The 22,315-nt window shown below is 48.7% G+C and overlaps 2 protein-coding genes across 4 annotated transcripts in view; one reads left to right on the plus strand and one right to left on the minus strand.

Annotated features, from left to right (window-relative positions):
• The window catches only part of XPO5 (exportin 5), a 30,031-nt gene extending 18,909 nt beyond the window's left edge, over positions 1–11,122 (minus strand). The window contains exons 1-15 of one of the 2 annotated variants that reach the window (XM_071576056.1): positions 10,949–11,122; positions 10,586–10,707; positions 9,889–9,961; positions 9,162–9,299; positions 8,681–8,863; positions 7,691–7,732; positions 6,837–6,860; positions 6,364–6,549; positions 5,604–5,680; positions 5,064–5,163; positions 3,237–3,320; positions 2,710–2,835; positions 2,375–2,465; positions 828–956; positions 2–117 (exon numbers count right to left, since the gene is read on the minus strand). In XM_071576056.1, coding sequence (XP_071432157.1) covers positions 2–117; positions 828–956; positions 2,375–2,465; positions 2,710–2,835; positions 3,237–3,320; positions 5,064–5,163; positions 5,604–5,680; positions 6,364–6,549; positions 6,837–6,860; positions 7,691–7,732; positions 8,681–8,863; positions 9,162–9,299; positions 9,889–9,961; positions 10,586–10,707; positions 10,949–11,053 — 1,596 coding nt within the window. In that variant the 5' untranslated portion in view covers positions 11,054–11,122. Of the gene's footprint in view, position 1; positions 118–827; positions 957–2,374; positions 2,466–2,709; positions 2,836–3,236; positions 3,321–5,063; positions 5,164–5,603; positions 5,681–6,363; positions 6,550–6,836; positions 6,864–7,690; positions 7,733–8,680; positions 8,864–9,161; positions 9,300–9,888; positions 9,962–10,585; positions 10,708–10,948 lie in introns of both variants that reach the window. The other variant, XM_071576047.1, reaches the window with a different exon arrangement.
• Positions 11,123–11,338: 216 nt separating this feature from the next.
• POLH (DNA polymerase eta) lies at positions 11,339–21,259 on the plus strand. Of its 2 annotated transcripts, none has more exons than XM_071548013.1 (10): positions 11,339–11,516; positions 11,604–11,738; positions 11,816–12,027; positions 12,415–12,584; positions 16,104–16,207; positions 17,098–17,217; positions 17,814–17,937; positions 18,571–18,636; positions 19,294–19,457; positions 20,233–21,259. In XM_071548013.1, the coding sequence occupies exons 1-10, from the start codon at positions 11,380–11,382 to the stop codon at positions 21,080–21,082; spliced, it is 2,082 nt and encodes a 693-aa protein (XP_071404114.1). In that variant the 5' UTR covers positions 11,339–11,379; the 3' UTR covers positions 21,083–21,259. The 2 variants fall into 2 exon arrangements, with proteins under 2 accessions (XP_071404114.1, XP_071404115.1); XM_071548014.1 differs by having other exon boundaries at positions 11,422–11,439.
• Positions 21,260–22,315: the final 1,056 nt, after the last annotated feature.

Here is a 22,315-nt window from a genome sequence, read left to right on the forward strand (position 1 = left end):
CATCTTTATCCATGGTTCGAAACATCTGGCTGATGATGCTCTCTGAGAAGAAGGTCATGGCATCCCACTGCACAAAGGATGGAGAGAAGATGGAGCAGAGACCTTCGCCTGTCTTAGCTGAAAGGAAGAGAACATCAGAGCTCTCACCATGCCCCTCAACAGCACCCTGATAAGCTCCCACACTGTAACATCTTAGCACTCAAATATTTTGGGCACACAGCTCTCCCTGCATATGTCTTGCAGAGATCCACTGGGAGCAATTAAGATACTCCCACGTGATTTGCTTCATTCAAGTGAAGGCTCCTGATTCGTAAGTCTGACCTTGGAGATACTATACAGAGCAACATCAACAAACCACAGAAAGGAAAAGTAGGGAGACCACATGCCTAGACTCAGTGCTGAAGGCCAGACTGCCCTCAGTGTGACTGTGCAGAGCATCAAGCAGCCTGCCTTCACAGGAGGAAAGCAAGATAACAGAGGGATTTGCCAGACAGGCACAGCTTCCCTAACGAAAATAATCAGTATGTTATAGAGAGAAAATGGCCTAATTAATAGAATAGCTGTATCTGTTCTGCAGAGAGATTTGGAGGGAGGAAAGGAGAAGCCAGGGGCTTTACATTAGCTATTCCATAGCAGACAGTAAAGGGTTAAATTAGGGGAGGGTGGGTTTGCTTTAATTTTACTTTTAACTTGCAAAGACTTTTAAAGCCTAAAAATCTAGTATGGAGTCTTGGTCCTCTTTTAAAAAAACCCCAACAACATCAACAAAAAAAAGGCCAAGAAGTTTCAACAAATCCCATATCCCTACTCTTTTCCAGGTAACCTACAGTTCGTGGGTCCAGTATCAACAGGAGCTGTGAGCTGGTACTTCAGCCATTCGCCGGCCATTTGGAAGGCTGTTCGAGGGTCCAGACGACAAGCCATCCTCACCACCTCCCCTTGCTGGGCTCGGAAAGCTGCAGGGAAAAATCACACACCAAGAAACCAGCTGATGTTACAAATTTTCGTCCCTAAAAGCCCACCTGGAGCTTTGCAGGCCTGGGAACATTATGGACTGTTGCTCTGGCAATAGATGTGTAGTAAGCTCAGACACACAGTCAATAATCCAGGTGCAACAGGATGGGCAATTTTTGAAGTGGTTTAAGTGGACTAAAGAAATTATGGTTTAATACTAAAAAACAGTGAAATTAAAATGCAGTATGAATTATGAAAATCTATGCTAAACCCAGATTTACTACAATTAGCCCTCTATTTTTCATTTAAAAAATTCTTCAAACTCTAAACGTTTGCTGCATACAATTATCTTGGGATACTGAGATAGAAAACCAGTATTAGGTAACTACCACTTCCTTCAGCTAAACACACTTCCTCTGGATTATTCACCTAATGACAAACTCATGTAAACTCAAAACCCCAGTCGTCTTGTTTTCCATTTCAATGACACTAAAAGCAAAGTATAGAACAGGAATTTTTTTTGTTTAAAAATATTCCAGTGCATGATCACACAAAAGAATCAGCTCTGCTGACTACAAATACAACTTGCATTTTTTAATGAAGTTGTTTCATCAAGTAATTTTAGTTTATGCTTCAAATCAGTTATATTTTCTTATACATATAATACCTTCAATATATTTAACTCCCTAAAACTATTTCCAATTCTGGCTTTGTGCATTTAGCTATTTTATGGTTTCTACCCAAACAGATTTATTCCAGTAAGTAAAAAATAAACTACTTAATAAGCAATAAAAAATGCAACACTTGAAATCTTCAGACATATATAGAAAAAGTAAAAATTTCTGCAATTTATTAAGTATATCCTCCCATGCACCCACTATCAAACTACACCAGTCAGTGAGAACCAACATATTTTGGGAAGTAAAATACAAAACAATAGAAAAAATAAAATTATTAATATCCAGTGTTGGTTTAGGGTCATGATTAAATTTGGCTATTTTAACTGTTCAACTCTAGCTATTGGTACTGAACCAGAAGCTTTTTATGAGGGCCAAGACAGATTTTCTTTCTGGAATGGCATTTAAAGTCTTTTGTAAGCTGCCTTCCTCTGCTAACCTGAGCATGACCCCAGGTTGTTTCATTTCCTCCCCTAAGTGACCCAGAGGCACATTTTCTTTAACATGAGGTATCAAGTACTGCTAGGCCATATGCCTGGCCAGCAAGTGAAATAATAGCAAAAAGTAAGTAAAATTCAATGCATGAGCTGTCACAGGAAAATCCTAAATTAATTTACTATAAGATCCAAGCTGAAAAAATCAAGACAAATGAAAGTTGCTAAACCAGTATGGTAGGCTCCAAGCTCAGCCAGTAGGAGGAAAGCCACAGACAACAGAGTACACAAAGGGTGATGGCAACTTACCGTTGAAGAAGGCATTGAAGTCCTCATCACTGTCAAAATCAAAGCGGGAGTATTCGCAAATGGGGCTGTCTGTTTTAGAGGGAAAGCCCACCTGGAGACAAAGCAGACAAGGTCAGGAAGGAAGAGAAGTCACCCATCACAGCTAATACCAGCTTCAAGGAGATAAAAGCTGGAGCCAATGAGCAGACAGTAAAACGCTGAGCAGAACTGTCTGCTCAGGGGCCTGGAGATCGTCTCTGGCAGACACAACAAAAATGTAGTTTCTCCTCCACAACCCGCAGGTCAAGTTCACCCAGGCACCTTGTCACACCCAACCAGTCACAGTTCCCACATACCTTCACTAGGCTGGTCATAGATGCATGGAGATACCTGGGAATGATAGCCAACAACAAGGGGTCACGAGACAGAACTTCATGCCGGAAGAGGGCTCCCCATGTGATCTGAGTGGAAGAGCGCAGAAACTGGAGAAAGAATAAAGAGAGGAACAGAGAAGGATTTCAGTGCTGGAATTTCAACTGCTAACATTAAGCATTGCTATCAGAAAGCATCAGCAAATTATATTGACTATTCAGTTGAGGCCAAGGCACCCTGCAGGCACAATGCAAATTTCCAGAATGCCAAAAATTTCTCAGTAAATCCTAGGGCTGATTGCAAATTCTGCATTTTCTACACAACACTTCTGTGTCAACCACTGTTCCTGATGGGATGGTAATGAAGTAGAAACAACTTTGCCTTTTGGGTCTTCTGCTGAAATGGAGAACACTATTTGGCAGCTGAAATTCTGCAGTTGTCTGTAAGTTAGCTCACTTATGCATTCACACAGCCTTACACAGACACACGACACTTTCAGCCCTTTACATACCTGGCTGGGATGGGTTGTGAAGGCTAAAAATGACTCAAGGTATTTTCCAAAGTTGGCTGGTGTTTCTACATCACAACATGAGCCCTGTGAGGAAGATGAACAATTTCAGACAAACTATTGACTCTGTGGCAGGCTGGGCTCACAGATGGTATGTTTCATGACAAAGCAGGAGCACTACATCCCAGGCTATAGATGGTAAAGGAGCAGAGACAAAAACACTGTGCAACTTTTTTCTGGAAACCAATATAGCCCAAGGAGCGTCAAGTTCTATTGACTATCCTAGCAGTGCTGAGGACACCACACCACCCTCATGCCAGAGTAAAGGGTGACTTCTCAGACAGTGGAGCTTTGTTAAAACCAAATTCACAACCACCACTGCTGCTGCTGCCATTGACCACTGCTGCTGCCATGAATCACCATTTTACTCCCATTGGGTCAAGCTCACCCAGTGGTACCAAGTGGAACAATTCAAACTGGTGTATTTGCCTGTGAAATACTGCAGACAACTTCACTCCCATTTCTCTAAATGTTTCCTGTATTTAACATATAGATACTCACAACAGTAAGTTTCTGGAAAGTTTGTCAGGAAAATAAGTTTTGCCTGGAGCCACGAATTTAAGGTTTTGCTGCTCCCCATTAATCCTAACATGACTTGGTGCCATCAAAATCCCTGTTCTGAAGCTGGACAACTCAGTGCTGCCTCTCTCAAGTGAATCTGGATGAGAGGACTCAAATCTCCCTGTCATTACTTCATTAGGGATAGACAGCTCCTACTTCTAGTGGAGTCACTAAAAATAATGCACTTTTGTTTGCTGTTGATTCTTTTTAGAAATAAATTCTCAAAGGTTGGTTTTGGTTTTTTTCTTTCTCTCCCTTTGAGAATTTACTTGGCTCTCTAACTTTTACAGGCTGGCTGCCACAATGTCCCCTCAAACAGCATCTCTCAACGTGCCTGCCCTCTGTATTGTAGAAGCACTGTGCTGAATGGAGGGAGTGGGAATTCAGCAACCAGCAAGGCATGAATAGCATGAATTTGTATCTTCACCTCAACATTGACACAAAGCATCACAAAGATGAACAGCAGGAACAAAACCTGTTTCTTCCTTTGGCTTCAGAGAATCTTTGTAGAAGAACAAACAGGTATACTCTGAGTTATTTTTATAGGGGAGTTGGTGAGCACTCCGGATCACAAGGTCATGAGTTCGAGTCTCAGTGGGGACTGTCCCCTGGCAGTTCAATGTCTCCCTGCCATCCCATCCCGTCACATCTCGGATGCTCAGCAGGGTCAGTCCCAGTTAGTACCAGGTGCTGTGACAGTCACAAGGACTTCACTGTCCAAGCTCGCTCGGCTGTGGCAGATGGACCTCAGGACTGAAATGGTGGGGCCAGTTCTGTGCACGCTGTGCCTCACCTAAAAGATCCACTGTGCAGGCTGGAAGGGCACACCCACGTGGGGAGAGCCCTGCCCAAATCTGCGTTCGCGAAGTTTGGCCATACTTGAAAGGCTTTCAATAGAAGAGTAATTTCCTGGAGTAGATTTTCTGTAGCAGTAGTCATCAGGAAATGTGACAAATTTTCAATGAAGTTTTAGCATTTTACAGAGGTTATAGGAGAATGTTCTTGATGACAGCAAAGCCCTGGAATCAGTCAGGGTCCCTCCACTCTACATTCCTATGACTTAGCAGGACTACAGTTATTCCACTTAAAAGCAGAGCCTTTTCTGCCTTTTTCAAATGTGTGGGAAATACCTTAGATCAGGGCTGCCTCAAGCCCCAGCCCTAAAAACCAGCCTTGTCAGGGCTGCAGTTGATATTCATAAAGACTTACTAGCAACGCACATAGCTGGCTGCCCAACGCGCACAAAACTTGGCAAAGTCTCTTCAAGAAAACATAGTGCTTCTCCACCAGGCCTTCTCCATCTGCTGTCCTGGGAACGAGGAGAGGAGGGAAAAACAGGATCACAGTCACTCATGCTGTAGGTAATGGGCACACTACTGTCTATTTTGCAGATAAAAAGAGGATTAGAGCAATTTGATTTTACTGCAGTGGGATTTTCTTTGCTATTATCAAGTACTGCTTTATTGGTATCTAAAACCACTGAAACTGCCCCTCTGAAAGAGTCCCTCCTCTTGATCGGTTTCAGGACAGAAGAGAAAGTCAGGGAAGCTGTGATGTTTATACCTCTTTGTCCTTCAATTATGGGATTTGAAAAAAAGTGCAGTTTTTCAGGTTTTGCAAAAGAAATGGTGGTTTCATTCTCTCCTATCCAGTCTATGCTTCCCACAGTCAAACAGCAGTATCTTTTCCACCTACAAAGCCATTTGGATGCAGTTTTGTGTGAAATCACAGCAGCAGGATGGTACTCACTGGGCAGCAGAGAGAATGCAGTGCATGGCAACATCTCCAAACAAGACCATTAGAGGCTTCCGATCCTCCAGCTTACCCTACATGTAAAATACACCAAATGCCTCAATTAGAACATAAGTATTTATTCCCATCTACGTAACTATTCATTTCCATCTGCAAGCAAAATTAGGAGATTCCCAGTTTTCCTTCCATCTGGGGAGGGGCTTACACTCCACATATGATTTAAGTAAAAATTTCAAAAAATTCTAAGGTATTTCTGATCTAAAAAAATTCTGCAATCTCACCACAGAACTTTGAACCACAAAACTGATCCGGAGACATTAACTCTTCTTCACAGAAGACTGGCTAGTTACTTACAGACAGCTGATAAACACTCAGCCTTGACACTAAGGTGCTTGTGCATGTATGGGTCAAATCACCTTTGTAGATCTTGCTGTCATTTCTCTGAGCTGCCAGGTGACACAGCTGATCGCAGTATTTCCCACTTCATAGTGGTAGGAAGTGGGGGCAAAAAGTCAGTGGGGACCTCCAGCTTCCAACTCCAAGTGGAGGCGAGCACAGAAGTTGGAGAGGGTTCCAACAGCTGCTGTATGTATTGTGCTGGCATGACATTCGCACCAAATATGATTAACATAATCAGCCAAATTTGAATTTTGTCTTCTAAATAAAAGGGCAAAGAGATCATTGCTCAATCTGAAGAATTACATAGAATAGGAGGAAAATAAAAGGGAGCTACAGGAGCTGGGGAGGAAGGACTCACTTTCCTGCTGACAGCAATCAGAAGACACTCTGCTGCTCCAACTTGGAGCTCAGGATCATTTAGGAGCAGACATAACATCTCCAAGAGCTTGCAGTTATCTGCTGTGATATGGCTTAGGGCTACCCAGTCAATGTAGCCAGCCAAAGTGTTGAGTGCTGCTATCCCCACACGGCAGTTTGCCTGGGCCTGTGAACAGAGAGGAAGAGGTCAGAGCCAGAGAAAACACCAACTCCCATCTAAAACCATCCACTCCCTGGAATAACAGTGCCAAGAACTCCGTTGACAAAGCAAAAAACTTGGACTCTTCTACTGCCACCCTCACTTCTCAATGCATTTGTATTATGAGTAAAAAAAAATCAATCTGTAAATGAGACCTGCAGGCAATGGAGTCCAAAGCCTGAGAAAAGACTAGTTCTATGCAACTTTCATCCTAAGAATGACTAATGCACTAACTCCTGTATAGCTCTACTCACCTTTGGCTCCTGAGCCAGATCAGTCTTCTGAAAAAGAAAACAAGAGTTTAAATAAGCAGCTACAGCACACACTTCCCCCAGCTGCTGCTGGACAGGCAAGCAGAACAGCTCCCTAGTGGAAGAGGCTGCATCACAGTTTCCCATTCAGGACACTGCTGCAGCCAACAAAGCCACCTCCACAGTGACCTGATGGGTAAGACAATAGGACTCTAAACTGCAAGTTAAGCCACACTTTCCTTCTCATCCAAAAGGTAACACTCCAGTCAGGTGGCACCAGAAAGACATCGGGGACAAGAAGGAAAGGCATTTTGGTGCTTTCTGGAGCCTTCCATGGAAGAAATTTACCACTTTTACATCCAAAAGCAAGATTCTGAAAGATGCTGGAGTGGCTTTTATGTGCTGAGATTCAGGTCAGAAAAGGGTGATTTGTCCATGGTCAGAAAGGCAGCTGGAGATTGCTGGGGCAACAGCTTACAGCCTGACTCCCAGACACTTAACAGCAACAACGCACTGCTTGCACCACCGTTTTGCCTAATGCAAAAGAGTCACTCAGACACTCAGGTTTGATTTGCTTTTCAGACAGAGACACCACAAGGAAGGTTTAGGTTTGGAAACTCTGTCCATCAATCTATTTGTTACAGAGATTTTAAGTTAATCAGCTTCTGTCCCAAACATTTAATAAATGACCCATCTTATAAACATGCTTATCTATTAATCCATTGTACTTATAGGCAGATTATTATGGTCTTGAGGAGTTGACAATCATCTCCCCCAGTCTCAGCGTGCAGACAAGTAAGTGAACACCCAACCCTCAGAATTTACACTGTGCATAAACATCCCAAAGATCAGCTAACCTGTGGAGTGGTGAGGACTTCTTGTTCCTGGGGTGCTCCAACCTTGCCAATCAGAAAGATTCCACTGTTAGCAGAAGCAACCACACTTCACAGTCTCAAGCACTGCAATGCAAACCTCACCTGGAAATGCGTTTCAACCAGACTACAAAACACAGCAGTCACCCACCCACCACCATGAACTGCACTGCTCTATAGGTGGGTCTGTTCAGCCTGTCAGTGCATCACGGAAATGAAAGAAGTCAGGTAGGAGAGGGTTTTTCTTTGGCTCCCAGTTTCACATTTAGTGTAACTCTGGATTTTAAATCATGAAAGAAAAAGCACAAGACGGACACCTAAGCAACTTCTTGCTAGTTTGGTTTCTCAATTGTGCTTCACTCTTAAATCCATGTCCTTCTCACAGGAATACACTAGGGTAGAGACTTCCTTTGCCATCCATCATGACCAATCTTCACATCTCTAACTCTAAGTAAAAGTTGAGGAAAAAACTCTCTTTACACAAGAGGGAAGAACATTCCTCACTACAACTTGACAAAAAAAGGGGTTTCCTGACTTGACCTCACAGAGAAAAAGACCAGAGGCCCAACGCATGCTGAGACATCAGAAACTCATGTGTTTTGGTGCATCACCTCAAACACACTGCTGCAGCATGAGAGCAGACACAAGTCCGGGATGACACCAAATCCACCTGTTTTGACCACAACCACACCTTCATTTTGCTAAGCCCTACACTCCTAGTGTCAGCAGAGCATTCCAACAGTATGGACGAAGCGCGCATCCATCCAAGCCATTCACAACAGCAATATCAAACTATCAACACTAACCCTGTAAACTTTGTGTGCTCAGTCTAGGATCAGCACATATCCCTACCTCAGAGTGACAGCAATGGATTTCAGACAGTTTCTGCACTTGCTTCCCCAAGAATTTGCGAGTTGTACCCCAATTCCTAAATGCCACCAGCACTGACTGAACCCAAGGAAAGGAGACACTTACCACACATCTGTATGTGTTGACGTTCTGCTGCAGGGCATTTACCAGGAAGCTGAAGATCTTCTCCATGTTCTGGGTGAGGGTTTGCTGGATATCTCGTCGCCGCTGGGTAGGCAGAGTTTGAAAAGTCACTACATCCTCTGCCAAACGTAGGAGGATGAACATCACCAGTTCTGTCTGGGTTTCCTAAGGTCCCAAAATGAAATATGCTCCATTAGCACAGTCCAAACATTAAAATCTGTCAAGGCTAGCTCAAAGATGTGGAGAGAAACTGAGCATGCACGAAGATACAAGTCACATCTTGGGAAAACAAGACACGAGGATGAACCTGTCTGTGTTACAGTCACCTCTTAGACTAGGTTAATCTTATAGTGAGTTTTGAGTCCATCATCAGCCTGTCTATCCTGACTGTGAGTCAGGATGATGGAAGACTGAACCACATACTGTGAGCAAGGGAAAGAGAACGGACACTTGTGACTCATACCCCTTGTGTGGAGAGGGTATCCAGCTCCTTGAGCATGTCAGGCCAGTGCTGAGGCCACTCACGCTTGATCATCTCCACCACAATGCGAGACAGAACATCCTTAATGTGACTTTCCTCCTCCAGGATACTCTGAGTTCCCTGTGACAGAAAGGGGGCAGTTATACAGAACAGCAAACATCAGGCATTTCTGACTTGGGAAGCACAGTGTTTGCCAATTTTCTAAACCATGGAAACTAAAAACAACAAAACAAAACACAATACTGGGCAGCTTTTCATTGCAGCTACCTTAGATGACACTCCTACACTCCCACGTATCCACAGCTAGTGAACTTTGGGTACCAGAAGGATTTTCCTCAAAAGAAGGTCACTTGGTCATGAGAGCAATCACAACAAGAGAGAAACTAAGATAATGACTTTAGCATTCTTGTAAAGAATAAAAACATCCAAAGTTACCGAATTTCCTCCTAAGGAAGAAAAAAGTACCTTATGTAAGTTATACAAGCCTCACAACTTCCTGCCATGTGAGGTGACATGGTTATTCACCTGACAAGACAGAGAAAAGCACTGAAACAACCAGAGATGCACAGCAAAAAAGGAATGAAACACAGAACTAAATTCAGGTCTTCTATGCTAATTAACTGGAGTATTTTTTCCTTTTGCTCCCACATTTTATCTCCAAGTGAAAGATTCGGATTTCAGAAAACAGCCTAGCATAGCAAGTACTTACACTGGATATGAGGCCCATGACGTTGTTCTTTAGATAAACTTTTTCTAGGCGAGGCATATTGTTCCAGCGGTATCTAATAAAACCAAACAAGCAGGGCACCCAGTCAAAACATTTGTAAAGATCTCTGACTTGTTTCTCAACAAACCATGGCTTCTTTACCTAAACTAGAGACACAACAACTCCCTGCTTCTGCCAGCACCCAATCCCTGAGTTAAAACTGCTGGCAAATGGGCGTGTCCCACCAAGGTCAAGAAACACGAGAAGCAGCAGCAAAAGCACAAAGCAAAGCACAAACCATCATGTCTATAGAGGCAGCTGAGAAAGGAATCTCAGAACTGAACTAATACAAAGCCTCTTTGTTAGCACAAGGCTAATGATAGAGAACACTGCAAAAAACCTACTGGTAACCAACCAAGGGGGCTCAGTTTCATCTTGTGATGTTAATGTGTCTTAGAGCTCTGTGAATTAACCTCCCCCACCTGCCTGAAAGCCAGTCTCTTCTCTCCTTCTTTAACAGAGGAGAAAAGAATCAGAGCCGGACAGAAACTGTCCTCTGATGCAGAACAGACTCCCCGCGTCCCTGAAGTGCCTCCCTAGGGCGGGAGACACCGGCATGTGCACAGACCCCACGACTGCTGATGGGTGGCGGCAGGCCCGGCCCCTGCCCTGCCCCGGCGGCGAGGACGAGCTGCCTTACTTGACCACATGCTCCAGGATCTGCAGGCCGAAGTGCCGGACGATGGCCGTCTGCGTCTTCTCCGCCAGCTTCAGCCCGCAGGGCACGCAGATGGGGCACTTCTCCTTGAACTCCTCGCAGAACTGCGGGAGGGAGACCCGGCACACGCAGTTACACACCGGGGCAGAGCTACAGCCCCGTCCCTGGGGCAGCACGACCGTCCCGCGACCTGCCCCCGCCTGCCGACGGCTTCCGGCACCCCGGGGCCCGCCCAGGGCCGGCCCGTCCCCGCTCCCGCCCAGCCCGGGGCCGCAGGGACGCGGCGCCCGCGTGGCCGGAGCCCGGCGCCCTCCGTCCGCTCGCCCCTGCCCGGCCGGACGGTACCTTGAGGGCCTCCAGGCGGTACCGCTGGGTGGAGGCCGGGTCCATGATGACGGTGACGGCCTTCACCAGCTGCTCGCAGAGGCCGCTCACCTGCTCGGCGGACATGGCGGCGGCGGCGGGCGCGCGCCACCGGCCACCCACGGGCGGACGAGCGGGGCGGCCGGGACGCGGCTCCGCGCATGCGCCGTGCGCACGGAGGGCACGGCGAGGGACGCGCCGGTGCCGCCAGGGCGGGGACACGCATGCACTCCCTAGAACTACAACTCCCAGCGTGCCCCGCGCGGAGAACTACGGGTGCCGCGAGGCGTCGCGGCAGGGCGGGGCAGGGCTCTCCGCCCCACTGGGGGCGGTCGCTCAGTCATTCACTCGGTCGGGCGGGAGGCGGCGGCGGCGGCGGCGGCAGCAGCGGCAGCGGCAGCGGCAGCACAGGGATGGCGCGGGGCCGTGAGCGCGTGGTGGCCCTGGTGGACATGGACTGCTTCTTCATGCAGGTGGAGCAGCGCCTCGACCCACAGCTGCGCGGCCGTCCGTGCGCCGTGGTGCAGTACACTGAGTGGCAGGGCGGCGGGTAGGTCGGCGGGCTCGGCCGTGGCTCTCCCGGCTCCCTCTCCCGCCCCCGCCGCCGCCCCTGCACCGCCCCTCCGTGTCTTGGCAGGATCATCGCCGTGAGCTACGAGGCGCGGGCCTTCGGCGTGTCCCGCGGGATGTGGGCGTCCGAGGCGCGGGCGCTGTGCCCGGAGCTGGCGCTGGCGCGGGTGCCGCAGGCGCGGGGCAAGGCGGACCTCACACGGTGAGACCGGGGCCGGGGGCGGCGGGGGCTCCTCCCGGCGCGGGGCGGCGGCTGAGCCCGTGCCCGCCGCCCGGCAGGTACCGAGAGGCCAGCGCGGAGGTGATGCAGGTGCTGTCGCGGTTCGCCGCCATCGAGCGCGCCAGCATCGACGAGGCGTACCTGGACCTGACCGGCAGCGCCCGGGACCGGCTGCGCGCCCTGCGGGGCGGGCCCCTGCCCGCAGCGCTGCTGCCCAGCACCTTCGTGCAGGGACTGCCCGGAGACCCCGGCCCCGAGCCCGGCGGGAAGGGTACGCACCCACCCGCACCCGGACCCGCTTTGCTTTGGGGCTGCAAAGCGCAGCGAGAAGGGAGTCCAGTGCCCCTTTGTGCCCCCCACAGCCCTGCCCTCCACCCGTCTTGTCCTCTTCTGCTCCGTGGGTGAGGCTCCCTGTGCCATGAGCAGAGGCAGGGCTGCTTTGACTCCCTCTGAATCAAGAGCATGGTAAATGGGGTCTCTCTTTTCCCCAGTGGATGGCTTTTAAAGTGCCTGCTTTTCCTCCCTGTGGTTGGCATGCGGCTAGGGAAGTCTGTGGCTGCTGGCTGGGGCTGGCTGATGCTACCGGTCTCTTTGCTGGGCTCAGGAAGAAACACCCACATTACATCCCCTTGTGATCCCCTTTGTGTCTGTTTTGTAGAGGAGCTGCGCCAGCGTGGCTTGCAGGAGTGGCTGGAATCGCTGTCTTTCGATAACCCTGATTGTCCTGACCTGCAGCTGACCATGGGGGCAGTGATTGTGGAAGAAATTAGGGTGGCTGTAGAAGAAGCCACCGGATTCAGGTGTTCAGCTGGCATCTCTCACAACAAGGTATGGACACAGCACATCAGCCTGGTTTCTTTCTTCTGAGTGGTCGTGGCAAAATGCTGTAGATGGTCTCCTATGCACATTTACAAGTTTCCTATATAGAAGATGAGCCAAGTGAGGAATGCAGCTGTGTGTGATCACACCTTCAGGGAAATTATAGGACATCTGGAAATGAGAGAAGTTGTTTTCCCAGAGATGTGACCTGTGCAGTCAGCACTTCATTCATTTACTGCCTGGATTCCTGATGTACCCCAATGAGTGAACTCACTAGGAACAAAAGGGGTTTCAGTCCCCCAGAAATGTTTTTTATAAAAAACCCACAAGCTTAAAGCAGGTAATCTGCACCTTGAGTTTCAGGCAACAGTGGCTGTAGCGAGAGAATGGTTTTTACTGACACAAATGCCCAGCGACTCAGAGGCAGAACACAACCACTTTGGGCACTGAGGTGGGTTGGGTTGCTTTTCCTCTTTCTGGTCACTCAGTCTTTACACCGCTGGCGGCACTTTGGGTGATGCTCAGCCAGCTGCTGAGAGCAGCCACAGGAGCACTTAGTGCATGACAGCAGCTGCAGAAACAAACGGACTTGGATGCTGCAGCTACAGAGGGCTTCCTGTGGGGTGAAATGCATGGTAGTTTACTGAGACCACCCCTTTCACTCTGCAGAAAAGGGGCTTATCTATATAGTTATGACTTTAAAAATGCAGGCTCTGACCAAAAAAAAAATCAAGCAAATAAAGACTAAATTGATAATTTGTTGTTTAAGGAAGATAAATTTCATCCTAGACTGCTGCAGAAACAACCGGAACTGTTCCCAGCTGTACACAGGTACTGTAGCTTGTTCTGCACTGGCTTGCTTTGAAACTACAGCAGACTGTGAGGCAGAAATAAGCTAGCTGCGGAAGATCACCGGTGAAATTTCCAGTGGAAGGGATGTTCAGTTTTCTTATTTGCTCTCTTTAATCAAGAATAGCAGAGAACATCACAGATATTCCTAGCAGCTTCTTCCAGCTTCCACTTTCTATGCCAGCAATTTTATTTTTTTAAGGGAGTAAGGAAATTGTGATGTACTGTGCTATTCCTGAAGAACTGTGTATCTGTAGCAGCGACCACAATGCAAACATTACCAAAGCCTACAGGTGACTGTGCAGAACATGCTAATGTGCTTCCACAGCCAGCTCACCCCTGTAGGCACATGTATGTATGGCCAGACTTGGCGAACGCAGATTTGGGCAGGGCTCTCCCCACGTGGGTGTGCCCTTCCAGCCTGCGCAGTGGATGTTTTAGGTGAGGCACAGCGTGCGCAGAACTGACCCCACCGTTTCAGTCCTGAGGTCCATCTGCCACGGCTGAGCGAGCTTGGACAGTGACAGGGAAGTCCTCGGGACTGTCACAGCACCTGGTACTAACCGGGGCTGACCCTGCTGAGCATCCGAGATGTGACGGGATGGGATGGCAGGGAGGCATTTAACTGCCCAGTACGGTCTCCACTGACACTCAAACTCATGACCTTGTGATCAGAGTCCGGAGTGCTCACCATTATACCACAGGACAAACCTACAGAGAACAAACCTGCAGAGTGAAACAAAATGAGTGCTAGGGGCTATCAGTAAACTACCCTGCATTTCACCCCGCAGGAAACCCTCTGTAGCTGCAGCATCCAAGTCCGTTTGTTTCTGCAGCTGCTGTCATGCACCAAGTGCTCCTGTGGCTGCTCTCAGCAGCTGGCTGAGCATCACCCAAAGTGCAGCCAGCAGGGTAAAGGCTGAGTGACCAGAAAGAGGAAAAGCAACCCAACCCACCTCAGTGCCCCACACTGGTAGTGTCACTGGGAATTTGTGTCAGTAAAAACCATTCTCTGGCTATGGCCAGTGTTATCTGAAACTCAGGGTGGAGATTATCTCCTTCATCTTAATGGTCTTTTTCCAGAAAACTCTGCCAAGGGTTTTTTCCAGGGAGGTAACTTGTTCCAGGAACTCAGCTGATACATGAGACCAAACAATTGAGTTATTTGGAAGCACCTGGAAGATAACAGTGGGGTTTTATGAAGAATCACTTGTGCCAAACCATTTATGTTCTCTCTTTGACAGCATAAGTGGCTGAGTGTTCAGGGGAGACTGCAAATGTGAGGTGTTAACCTTAAGGTTTTTAACACACCTTACACTGAGCTGCATAAGCTGATGATAACACTGTAGCAAAACACAACCTGACTGGCCTTGTCTGAAGGGCATGTATCTAGTTGAAGAGAATTTTACTGTTTCCTAAAAGGACACTGTTCAGGGAGTTGCACTCCCATCGGGATATTTAAAATGGGATCCTGGGAAGTTGTGTCCGAGGTCTGCTAAGAGCCAGTATTTTTACTGAAGCCTAGAGAGACGAAACAGCTGTATGAATTCAGGTGATGCTAAGCATAGATGGGGCTCAGGGCCTGTGCTGTGAGAATCCTGAAAGGTGAAATTACACCATACAGTGCTTCTTATGCTCCTCACAGGCTTTTTGTGGTTTATAGAAAAAAACAACCATCAGGTTTTTGGCTAAGTCGCAGTAAGTCAGGAAGCAGCCTGGAGTTATTGAGGACAAGCAACAGGATGAGTCAGTAATAGGAGTACTCCTGCAGAAATGGCAAATCCTGTTTCAGCATGTGTGGTTTACAGAAGGTGTCAGAAAAAGCAAATTATTTCTGTGAAGTCTCAGTGATTGGGTTGGCTTGCAGCACTTCACTTTGTGAACAGTGTGGGTAAACTTGGAAGAGTCTAAAGTGAAACATGAAAAAACAAATTGGACATCTAAAAAGGGTTCTACTTTAGAAAAGAGTTTGACTGTATGTAAACATGTAAAACAGGCTATTAATAAAGGTCATAGCTCAATAGACAGGCAAGAAATTTTGCTTATTTATAGGCAAAGCAGTGAAAGAGGAAACTACTAGACTTGCTCGAAAATAGCCCCAACACCCAACTAAATGTATTTCAAGCTGGCCTGTGTATTCTTGATCCTGTGGTAGCTTAGAGTTGGAAGGGGAGCTGTGTGGCAGATAGGCTGGAGAACATCCCTTCAGGCTAGCAATTCTGCATTTTGTAGATTTCCTTTTGTGGACCTCACAGAGAGAAGGGGGAAGTAGTGACATTGAGAAGAAGCAAGACAAACGAAGAAGATGAAGGACCAAGACACAGTGAGAGACATAGCCTGGGGGAGGATTATGGGGATGCTCTGGAAGCTCTAGCATGCTTGCCTGATGGAAAACTAAACCAGCCAGAACCGGTGATAGACTGAGATCCCCTAAGCTGCCTGGAGCAGGACTCCAGCCTTTTGCAGAGATAGAAGTCTGGTAGCAGCTTTGCTTTCAGAGTACCCAGACAGTGCATGTCAGCTCCTGAGGTGGATACTGCCTGGGAACAAGGAATGGTGCAACCTGTCCATCTTCCTAGCAGCTATTCTCATGGTAGCTCTTAGAGGTGATGCAGCACAAGCTGTTAAGTCAGTGCATGGTGTGTAATAACAGGGTTTCCACCCTCTTCTCTGTTACAGACACTGGCAAAACTGGCCTGTGGGTTAAACAAGCCCAACCGCCAGACTCTGGTGTCTGCACGATTTGTGCCGCAGCTCTTCAGCCAACTGCCCGTCAGCAGCATGTAAGTACTGGGGAGCTGCCTGCTTTGTGCAGCCTGGGGCTGTTCCTGGCCACCTCAGCACAGAGCAATTTGATGCTCACTGACAGCAGCCAGCAAGGGCTTTGAACTCCACAGTATCTGCTCTTCAATGCTTGTAACAAATAGAGGGAATCCTGCCAGTAATCCCTCATGGCTGTTAACCACAGTCCAGGAGGAGCATGCTTGGGAGTTGCAGCCATGGTGATAAAGGGACCACAAGCCAAGAGGTCATTACTAGCCTGTGGGCATTCTTTCCCCGGGCAGGACTGTGCTTAAAATAATTGCTGTGGTGCAAATTGTAAACCAGGAGCAACTGTGGGCAAGGAGGCCATAGCTCTTTCCCAGTGTGAGTGACAGCTGTGCTCCCAGAGAGCAGATGTATTTGGTTATGAGCACCCACACTGTGCACAAATGCTTGTCCTGGTGTAGGGAGGCATTACCAGCATCGCTTGCTCCAGAGGAATAGATCCCTAATCCTGGTTTCTAGACCTGCACTGCTGTTCTCTGTCTTCAGTGTTGTGCTGGGGATGGAGGGGGCTGTGTCCGAGGGAGGGTCCTGTCTGTGTAGGAGGAAGCAGGGCACATGTGAGGCATTTGTCAGAGCATGGTTTGGGATCACATTTTGAAGATGGAGCTGAGGGAGAAGGACTAAAATTGGGTGATCCAAGGAGCAGTTCCTACCTCTACTCCTGTATGTTCTTCTACTATGAGCAGAAGAGCTGTTAGGTGCCAAGTGTCCCCTTTTGCCCTGCTAATTTCTGACTGCTTCTTGCTGTCCTAATCTAGGAACAGCTGCTTCAAGAAGACTTGTCAACAGTCTCCACATGATCCTTCATTTGTCTTTTCTCTTTTTCTTCCTTTCTCTTCTATAGCCGTAACTTGGGAGGCAAGCTTGGGACTGCTATCACAGACATCCTGGGAGTAGAATACATCGGGCAGCTGACACAGTTCAGTGAGACTGAGCTCCAGTCTCACTTTGGAGATAAAACCGGGTAATGATGAACAACTTGGCTCTTGGCAGGAACTGAGACTTCTTTTGGTCACAGGGGGTTCTGCTGTGATTAGTAAGGTTGAAAGGTAAAACTCCAGTGACATCTTTGAGAAGCAATGGTCTGGCAGGTCCACAACAGATTTTCGACCTCACTTCTCCCAGGCACCCTCTCCAGGATAATGTTTTGCCTGTCAGCCAGCTCCTCAGCCTTCCTCTATAATGTCCAAGGAGGGGCAAAGCTGTGGAAGGGCTCCCAACAGGATGGGAAGAGGGCAGGTTTGACAGTCACATCACAGAGTAAATTACAAGGCTGGACTGGAGCCTGAAACACCACTTCTGAATCCAGAGCAGCAGCTGGGGTGCCCTGCAGACTGGTGAACTGTTGCCACTTCAGGAAGAGTTGGAGGAGTCATGCTGACAGGCAGTTGTGACCTGAAGGAATCCTGCCTGTTCAGCTGTAGCTGCAGCTACAGAGCTGGGGATGAGAGGCAGAATCACAGTTTACACAGGGCAGAAAGCATGACTCCACAGAAGGTTGATGTGCTGCTCAGTGATGCTGTAGCTGCCTTCATCGAATGCTTTCTCTGTGGCTTTCAGGTCATGGCTCTATGACTTGTGCAGAGGAATTGAAGAGGAACCTGTCAAAAACCGGTACCTGCCCCAGTCTATTGGCTGCAGCAAGAACTTCCCTGGGAGGACAGCCCTGGCTACACAGAAGGCGGTAGGAGAAGCCTACATCTAGCATAAGGCTTGTCTTTTTTACTGGAGAAGAAATTGCTTAAAACTGAGACTAGCTTGCAAAACTTCTTTTCTGCACAATTGTGCCCTAAAACTCAGCCTAGGGGCTCAGTGGATGGAGGTGGTTTGGGCCCTAGAAATCCCTCTTGGACCAAAAGACTCCTGCACAAATGGGTCCAACCTTGTAATTTCCACAAGCAAAACCGGGGGGTATTCACAGTGCCAAGCTTCAAGAGCATGGTTGTCGGAAAGAAGGTAACTAGGCCAAAGAAAGAGGGAGGATGGACTTTACCTGTTGGCTGCAGCGAGGTTCCCACTGAGCTGCAGGAAGATGGAAAGAGAAATCCAGGGCAGGGAGCCTCGAGGTTACTTGGCAAAGTCTAGTAGTAATGCCGCAAGGCTTGTGTGGTATCTCTAGTTCTCTTGCCTGCAGTGTTGAATCCTCAACTGATTTCTTCAGGAGTACTACAGATAGGGGGCCTTGTGATAGTCTCTGTCCATTCCAGACTGATCGCCCTCCAGCATTCCCCAGTGTGGGGAGTGTTGCTCTTGTGTTGTGGCAATGCTGTGAGCAGAGGCCCAACCTGTCTGTTACCACTGGTTTTGTTTTGTCCAGGTGCAACACTGGCTCCTGCAGCTGGCCTTGGAGCTGGAATGCAGGCTGAACAAGGACCGGAGCCAGGTAAGAGGGGAGAGGCAGGGAGCCAACACAGTGAGTGGTTTGCAGGAGGCTGAGGGTGGTGTGTGGCAGGGTAGGAAATCTGCTTGCCCAGAGATGTGTGCCCATGCACTGAGCTGCCCCAAGCAAAGAGGCATGCAGGAACGTGGCTGGGAATGATGGCTTTGTCCCAGAACACTGCAGGACTAAGCTTAAGCCTTGTCCTGTACTTGAGGATGCAGGGACCTGAAAGCCACTGCATCTTCCTCCTGGTGTACTGCTGCTCCCTTGCAAGCCCTTTGCTGACACAGCTGTGCCTGTGGGCTGTGGGAGGAAGCAATACACCCCAAGCTGGATGGTGGGCTGCAGGCCAGGGAGAGAGTAATCCGCCGGCTTTGACGCTGCAGCAGCGCCAAGAAAAGCAGTGCAGCTGCCTTTAAGGGAAAGCAAAGCTTCCCTCAACTGCTTCCCATCCTGTGTGGCACAGCTGTGCAAGCACTTGCTGTTGTGTATCTCATCCCTCTGCCATCAGGCCGAGCAGGACATGCTGTCCCACCGCACTGTGGGAAGGCAGTCGCTGATGGCGTAGGGCTCCAGGCAGGGGATGGTCTCCGTGGCCGTTCCTGCCGCTTCCTGCAGGAGTCGCTGGAACCACAGCTCAGTTCTCTGTTATCCCCGCAGAACCACCGTGTGGCCCGGCAGCTGATGGTGGTTGTCCGCCAGCAAGGGGACACCCGCGTATCGCGCTACTGTGCCCTGTCCCGCTACGACGCACAGAAAATGTGCAATGACGCCTTCGCCCTCATCCAGAACTGCAACGCAGCTGGAGTGCACCAGTCAGCATGGTGAGTGTGAGATAACGTGGGCCATTTCCCTGTCAGGGGGCAGGTTCTGCAATGGGAGGTGCTGGATGAGCCAGACTGTGAGATTATGCTGAGAGGTGGAAAAAGTGATTCCCAGCACCCTCACAGTGGAGCACAGCAACCTCCTATCAGGAGCACAGCTGTGAAAGCCTGGCCTCTTTGTAGCCCCACATGGGGTGAGACACTTCTGACTTCTGTACTTGGAGCTGATGATTGCTACTGCCTGGGGGTTGTCCAGCTGGAGTAAGGCTGTCCTGGCCCTACTGGGCCAGAGAAGCCTTGTTCTCCTACACTAAGGACAAAGATGCTTTTTGGGAGCAGGTCATTGGGGCATAAAAGAAAACGAAAGTGCACAGCTCCCATCTTCAACATTACTTCCTTCCTTCTCTTCAGTGAAGGCAAGAAGGTCTGATCTGTTAGGCTCTGACAAGGCTGCTGCTCCCCCTAGGGCCCCCTCATTTCACAGCAGCTCCAGCCTGTAGTGGACTGGAAGTCCAGGCTGGCAGCTCCTGCTCTAGTGCCCTTTCCTTTGGGAATTGCTGTTCTGGGAAGAGGGCTTCTGCTCTGCTCAGACTGCTATATCTATTTTGGAGGCAGCAATACTAACATTTTGTCAAGAGGAAATGTCTTTTCCCACCCCTTGCCAGATACTACAGTTCACTGTCTGTGAGCATTTTATGTTGCTTGAAGTCTTACCTCAAAAGACTTCTTGCTTCCCAGGCTGGTGTTTGAGCTGATGTTGGTCTGTCCTTTGTAGGTCTCCACCACTGATATCAGTGCATCTCTCGGCAAGCAAGTTCTCAGAGCCTGCCACCCTCTCTGCAGGCATTGCCACCTTCCTGACGGGTGATACCCAGCCTGATGGCACTGCCACTGCCAGCCAAAATGCCACATCTTCTGGGAGGGCCAAGGTCAAGTTCTTTAGAAGCCCAAGCAAAGAGCTTAGGCAAAAGCCAGCCAATGCCATCGAGTCATTTTTCCAAAAGGCAGCAGAACGGCAGCCGTCACAGGCAGCAGCAGCAACCAGCCTGCCCACTGCTACCACTGCAGAGTCACCTGTGCCCAGCTCCCCAAAGCACCAAGAGAGAGCTGGCATTGGACTTGCCTCTGTGCAGTGTGACCTGGAGTCCCCAGTGAAGCAGAACCCCAGTGATGCCAGCCCTACTTCTTACAAGAGGCTTCCCTGCGAGAAGTTGCCATCAGATGCCACACAAACACCAACTCCACCTGGCTTCAGGACTCTCCTGAAATTACAGCCAGCTATGGAGGGAAATGAGCAGAATTTGCCACCCTCTCCTAAGCTTGTCCCGCTGCCTCCTGCTTCTCCAGGGGACCAGCAGCACTGTGAGAAGTGTGGCCAGCTTGTGCTGATGTGGGAATTCCCAGAGCACATGGACTACCACTTTGCTCTGGAGTTGCAAAGCTCATTTCTAGAGCCCAGCGCTCCCACGGATCTAGCAGCAGCTCCCAACCCAAAGGCTGCAGCTTCCAGATCTCCTGCCAAGGCAAAGAACAAGCCCAAGACTCCATCAGGATCTAGTGCAAAACAACCCAAAGAAAGTGTGACAAGAACTTTAGATTTTTTCTTTAAGCGCTTACCTCCTTAACTCACAGCCACATCAGGTGTTTTTAAGGAGTCAGTGTTTTTAAGGAGCCAGTGCTTTCAAAGAATCAGTGTTTCTAAAGAATCAGTTTTTAAACACAGTTAAACATTTTTATACTGCCTGTCAGATTTTAATGCAGAAGAGTCTAATAAATTATCTCTACCCCAAGTCTAAGGGGAACTGGAACTCATGAATTGTGTATGATATGTTAGATGTATCCAGTTTAGCTGGTGGCAGTCAGCTTGCCTCTGCCTGCTTAGTGCTACTACAAGCTGCATTGTACTCGCAGCTATACCTCTTGCCATAGGTATTTCCATAGCATCACTGCTCAGTAATTGGTTCTCCTGTAAAAGGCAGCCACAGTTAGCACAATGCCTTATTCCAGGGAACCTCCAGCCAAGTGTAGACTTGAACCCCTGTCCAGTCAGTGTGAAACCTTGCCCTCACAGTAGTTCTTCTCTGGCTGCAGTTGCGGGCCTTGCCCTTACTGTATAACTTGTATATGGTAGTTTGGCCCTGTGGTTCCTTGTGCCTCTCCACCTGGAAGACACTGATTTTTATTCCCTTCCTCGTGCCCCCCCAGATTTTTGTTATAGTTTGGCAATTCCCTCTGTGTAGCAGCCTATTGCGTGATGCTTATCACGAGCTCAGGAGCACACAAGAGAGACTAGTCCTGTCGTAAGATTTGAGGAAGCAGTAGCTGCATGGGCATAATTTTTGGTGGGCCTTTTGAAATCTTGGCTCTAAATTCCTAATAATTGTTATTGACACGTAAACAGTCTACTAGAGTCCTCATGGCAGGGGTGGAAAACATGCCAGTCACAGAGCCCACTGTGAAAGCTTTTGTTTGTCACAGAAAACATGTAACCACATTTTTCCTCCTTCCCAGACTAAGTGATACTAGATGCAACTTGCTGACAGGTACCTGTTCTGATTGTGCTCTGCCAAATGACTTGTTCAGCTCTGGGACACAGCACACATCACAGTGGCTGCCCCAGCACTCCACGAATTAAAACAGTCAACAAAATAGAATATTGTGGAATGGACAAGTAGGCACCAAGCGATGGTGAGAGGCTCCAGGGCAAGAGCAGTGCTTGCTCTCAGCTGCTTGGCCGGGCTCAGCTCTGTGTTACACCACGAGCTGCCAGAAGCATTGCTGCCAGTAATTTGAACTTGGCTCATAGGGCAGGGGGAAGGAAGGTGCCACGTCAAGGCAGCACGGGGTGGGGTTAGGAA

Source organism: Pithys albifrons, chromosome 2 (assembly GCF_047495875.1).
Source record: "Pithys albifrons albifrons isolate INPA30051 chromosome 2, PitAlb_v1, whole genome shotgun sequence".
Lineage (NCBI taxonomy): Eukaryota > Metazoa > Chordata > Aves > Passeriformes > Thamnophilidae > Pithys > Pithys albifrons.